Source organism: Mus caroli, chromosome 8 (genome assembly GCF_900094665.2).
Source record: "Mus caroli chromosome 8, CAROLI_EIJ_v1.1, whole genome shotgun sequence".
NCBI lineage: Eukaryota > Metazoa > Chordata > Mammalia > Rodentia > Muridae > Mus > Mus caroli.
Genome location: NC_034577.1, coordinates 57631518 through 57637361, shown reverse-complemented (window position 1 = coordinate 57637361; position 5844 = coordinate 57631518). Strand labels below are relative to the sequence as shown.

The 5844-nt window shown below is 43.1% G+C and overlaps 1 protein-coding gene across 1 annotated transcript in view; it reads left to right on the top strand.

Annotated features, from left to right (window-relative positions):
- Smim31 (small integral membrane protein 31) overlaps window positions 1-5113 on the top strand; it is a 39163-nt gene extending 34050 nt beyond the window's left edge. Inside the window, exon 3 of the mRNA XM_029480916.1 lies at window positions 4081-5113. Coding sequence (XP_029336776.1) covers window positions 4081-4184 — 104 coding nt within the window. The 3' untranslated portion in view covers window positions 4185-5113. The remainder of the gene's footprint in view (window positions 1-4080) is intronic.
- The last annotated feature ends 731 nt before the right edge of the window (window positions 5114-5844 follow it).

Below are 5844 nucleotides of genomic sequence, written 5' to 3'. Positions count from 1 at the left end.
GGAAGCTGTGTTCCACTCACCAGAAGTCTTAAGATCCTGTGGTGGGTGTTGTGGGTAGCTGGCGAGTGTCAGCCGACCCTGCGCCCTAGCTACCCCAGTGCTTTTCTCTATTTTTGCCTTTTTAAGACAGGATTTCTCTTGTAGCCCTGACTCTCCTGGAACTCAATCTGTTGACCAGGCTGGTCTTGAACCCCAAAGATGCCTGCCTCTGCTTCCTCAAGGCTGGGATTAAAGGTGTGCACCACCACCGCCCAGTAAATTTATAGATTTTCATTTCTATAATTTCATGAGATTGCACGTCAATAGAAAAGAATCTTCTCCTTGGACATTTTAGGAAATATAATATACATCTTGCTTCCGGCGGAAAATCAGTATGTACAAGCACTTCCTTTTTATTTATATGAACCTACTCAGAAAAACTTCAAAACTGCAAAATAGAGAAGCAGCTTTCTTGACTTTAGGTGAGCTGGGAGTATTGCTTGTTGACAGAACATATGCTTTAACATAGGGGAAAGCCCTGCACTCCCTTCCCACAATCAAAAATATGAGTTTTTAAAAATTAACCCTCAAAGTACAGCTTTAGAGACAGGAATAACTAGAATTCCAGACATGACTTTCCCTCAATCTTCCATAGTAAACCCTTCTGCCCACAGTCTGCTGACAGGCAAAGCACGGTGGCCCTAAAACGGAGCAGGGGGTGCCAAGCTAGCTACAAAGAGAGCTGGGGTCAGAAGACCAGCTGGGAACTAGGCCTAAGACTGTAGGAGCTGTAACTAGGCAGGACTTTCTCACTGTTCCCTGGAGAGAGGTAAGATATATGGCTGGTGGACAAAAGACATTCCAAGCTAGACACCAAGACCACCCGCCTCTGAGTCCTCCTTTCTCAAGCTCTACGCGTACGTCAGAACAATGAACAGTTTTATTTATCTCTGGTAAATAAAAACCATTAAAACACCACTGGATCTTGATACTTTTGTAGAACATGTTACATGTCTAGATAAAGTATTCCTTTCAACTCAGAAAACACCATTTGCTAAGCATACAAAAACTTTTGAAACTTAGCTTAATGACTATAAACGGGAAGTTAGATACTTGATAATGAATTTCATAGGAATAGCAAATAGCTACTAGGCTAAAGCACAGAGAAACAAAGCTTGTGCAAGCTAGAGGATGCAATGCTTTGAGTGAGGTCTGTAAATGCAAGGAAGACTAGCTTGGCAGTCTCATGGTTCCCAGAAGTACCTGGGAAGGAGAATGATAGTCACTGTTGGACTGCTGAGAGGGGTGTGCCACAGCTGACTAAGCTGCATTGATGGTGTGTCGCTTTGGAGTCCTGGCATGCTCAAAATGAAGCCATCTCTACCACCATCCGCTGTTCTGTAGTCATTGCCTATATGGGGGCTTTTGTCTTGTTTTTAATTCTCTGCATATTACAAATACTTTGTTTTGTTTTGTTTTTTTGAGACAGGGTTTCTCTGTAGAGCCCTGGCTGTCCTGGCACTCACTTTGTAGACCAGGCTGGCCTCAAACTCAGAAATCCGCCTGCCTTTGCCTCCTGAGTGCTGGGATTAGCCACCACGCCCGCCTACAAATACTTTTTTAATTCTTTAAGACAGTGGCTCACTATGTAGCTCTGGATGGCCTGGAACTCATGGAAATCTGCCTCCCAAGTGCTAGGTTGAAAGGCATGCACCACTATGTCTGGCATACATTTTTATTTAGTTTTGATTGTGTGTGTACACTTGAGTGTGTGTATGGATGCGCAGGTGCAGGTGCAAACATACCACAATGAGAGTGTGAGGTTGGAGGACAGCTATCAGGAGCTTCCCTCCCTCCTTCCTTGCTAAGGTAGGTCTGTCTTCTTGTTTCTGCCATGCTGTGGAAACCCACCACATCCATGTTATCAGTTCACTTCTCCCAGGGCAAGGCATCTTGCTGGCCTCCAAGAGCTAGTTTGTTAGAGTGGTACACGCCTTTAATCCCAGCAGTGGGGGAGGCAGAGGCAGATGGATCTCTGAGTTCGAGGCCAGCCTGATGTACAACGTGAGTTCCAGGACTACACAGAAAAACCCTGTCTTGAAAAGCAAAAGAGAGGGGCTGGAGAGATTCCTTGGTACATCTAACTGCTCTGCATTTGCACACACACACACACACACATACACACACACACACACACACAAGCTAAGTCGTCTTCTGATTAACAATACTCAAAGTGGAACTACTGAGACAGTTCAGCAGGGAAGGGCACTTGCAGCCAAATCTGAGAACCTGCATGCAGTCCCCGTGGGACCCGCATAGTGAAAGAAGAGAAACAACTCCTCTATCTTCTACATGCATGTGGGGCAAGTAGAATGGTTTCACCAGACAAAAACTGGGAAGGTCGATCAGATTAAGGAACCCTGGCAATTCTCACAATTGAGAACCGTAGGTGTCTGAATCTGCTCCCAACCTGGTTCTTGTCCTAGAGCACGTGACCACAACACGCTAAGTGAGGACTATGACAACTAGTCATGTAGCAGAGAGCCCAGAGTTCTCCATGCTAATGAGGTATCTAGATGGGCCCCGAGGGTTTAGCCAATGAGCTTCCCTTTCTGGACTTTCCTTCCTGCAAAAGGTATTTAATCTCTGGTCTGCCCTGAGTATGTTGTATGCACCATGTTCATCAGTTTGGACAAGCAAGGACTATCTCTCTTATTAAGAACCACGGAGGGGACAGCCTTTGTTATTGAGCCACACTGCCTAAGTCTCCCACAGAAGGCCCCTGCGTGCTCCTGACATTCACCTCTCAACTAAGCCAGATTCACTCCTCAAGTTTCCCAGCACACTGGCTGGGTGCCCAGGAGTGTGGGAACCCCAGCCAAGCTCAACTTCAGTCTGTGCCCTTTCTCACCTGGGCTGGGCTCCCATCTTAGGCGTCTTCTGCTGGCCTTGAGGGGGTGTCAGCAGGTTCTGGAGTTTAAGGTCATTCCCAGCTATACAGTAAGTACCAGACTAGGCTGGACTACGTGAAACTCTGTCTCAGCAACAACAAAAATGATAATTTGAGGATTTCTCCCAAATATCTGCATGGGGCTGGAGAGATGGCTCAGCAGATGAGAGTCCTGGCGGCTCCTCCTGAGGACCTGGGTTCTATTCCCATATACATATGATGGCTCATGGCATTTTATAACTCTAGTTCCAGGGTCTCCCATGCCTTCTTGTGCCCTCCTTAGGCAACAGGCACACAAATGGTACACAGACATGCATTCAGGCAAAACAATCATACACATAAAAATAAATAAGTAAAACGAGGTGCCATGTGACTGGTACTACAAATGGAAATCTGAAATCGTATGAGCTGAACAGACACTTCACCTGGCATTACGCCGAATGACTCTATATCTAAAAGTTCTTTTTAAATGGATTACTCTTCAAGCAATAACTCAAATTCTAAAATTAAATTATTTGCACATTTTACAGATTGCAAAATCCCTATTAAAGTAATCTAATAAATGGTGCCATACAAGTAACTTGCTTTAAGTAACTTCACATGAACTTGTAAATTCTTAAGGCTACAAATAAAGTTAATTAGCATCAGTTTTGACTCTCATTACTCTCGTAACCATGGTTTCTAAAACACAAAAGAAAACCTCAATGAGAACAAAGTCAAACTTTAACAAGAAAAGTAAAAATGCCCAGGGCTAGCATTTTCCAGTTAAATAAGAAATAACTTTATTCATTGGTTTGGAATGAGTAAAAGTGTGTGTGTGTGTGTGTGTGTGTGTGTGTGTGTGTGTGTGTGTGCACATGCGCGCACGCTAGCTTGGAACTTACTATGTAGCTCAGGCTGGCCTCAAACTCATAAAAGTCCTCTTGCCTCATTGTCCTAAGTGCTGGGATTGCTCACCAGCCTGACCAGATCTTCTAGCCTCTGTCAAATGCACGCAGTCTGCAGTCCAGGAATTCACAAACACAGCCCCACTCTGTCCTCTTTCTCTTCAAGGGGAAAAGCTACATTGTACCCAAATCCTCCAATAACTAAAGTCAGTTTCTATTTGTTTTCTCAGTGGTTAACTTTGTTTGTTTGTTTGTTTGTTATAGAAGATGACTTCCAACTAAAGGAAAAGAGAAGGAAAAGAAAAGAGTTTAAAGGGAAGAAAAATTGCTCAGATGAAGAACACAAAATTGAAACAATGCAACCATGACCTCAGCCACCTGTGAGTGCTCAGACGCTCCCCTAAGAATGCCTGCTGGGATTGCTCGCAAGACCAAGGACATTAAAACAGCCTTCAGATCATAATCACTGGGACTCAACACAGGGAATGGGGCTTCATACTCTCTTTTTGACATCCTTGTTTATAATGCCAATTATGAGCACTAGCTGTAATAAAAAGGAATACAGTCAAAGTGAGATCTTTCAAGAAAAAGAAAATACATAAGTATTATAATCTAGTTAGAGAAACAGCAGTCTCTGGGACTGTGGCTCAGTGATAGAGTACTTGCCTAACATGCTTAAGGCTCTGTGTTTGATTCCTAGCTCTGACAAAAAAAAATGAGGTAAATAAATAAATAAATAGGGTGCTAGTGAGATGGCTCAGTGGTTAAGAGCACCTACTGTTCCTCCAGAGGTCCTGAGTTCAATTCCTAACAACCACATGGTGGCTCACAACAATCTACAAAGGGATCTGATGCCCTCTTCTCGCATGCAGTTGTACATACAGAGCACTTATTCATTTAAAATTAATAAATGAATGAATGAATGAATGTACAATGACTTTTTTAAATCACTTACATATGTATGTATCCATATGTAAATATGTTCACATGAGTGCAGATGCCCACAAAGGCCAGAGGAGGGCACCAGACCTCCAGAGTCAGAGCCACAGAGGGCTGAGTCACCAGGATGTTGACAACTGAACTCAGGTCCTCTGCAACAGCAAATACCCTTAACTACTGAGCCACTGCTCCAGCTCCAAGAACAATGCATTTTTACTGTTTTTCTTGCACAGTGTGACTTAGAAGCTACAATTCTTCTGTTGTAAAACTACAGTTAACCATGTCTCTACTGCTTCTATAATAAGGACTTAATTATAGGACTTACTAAGGACTTCTGAAATAAATACTAAAGACAAAACCATATTTTCACTGCCCAAATGTAGAAATTTGAAGTGTTCCTATCAAATAGAAATATTATCATTGCTTCAAAATTTTTAAGACTTAAAGTGATACAGTTTACCATAAGGGTCTTGGGGGTGAGGGCTTTTTAAAGTGTTTATTACATTTCTTTCCTTACTTACTTTGTGTGCATGCACATGTGACTCAATCTGTGTATGGAGATCAGAGGACATATTGCTGGAGTGGGAGACTAAACTCAAGTCGGCAGGCTTCATGACAAAAGCCTCTAGCTTCAGTTCCATCTCAGCTGTCTCATAGGAGCTGCTGCAAACATGTGATTCTAACACTACGCAGAGCAAAGTTCATAAGCATGGAGGGGAGCCTGTCATTCTTCACCCTTCTATTTCCTGAAATTTCAATTTCTATGTTTATCACGACGGTGGATATTAATTGTCCGCAGTACCACAGAGACAGAAAGAAGGCATGATATTGCCGATCGTAGCCAACTGTCCTGAAGTGAGAATCATAAAATCACAGGTACAAATCTCCATTGCTGACCACAGAGTTCCAGCAGTGTGAGACCCACCCACCTGTGTCCTTCTCTGCTCTGTGCTTCTTGTACTCAGGTAAGATTTAACACAAATGGAACCCTACCATACATTGATAGACAGAACTGTGGACCAACTATTTAACAGACTTAGCCAATTACTTCTCAGGTCCGAATACCAAAAATTTAAAGGCACTCACTAT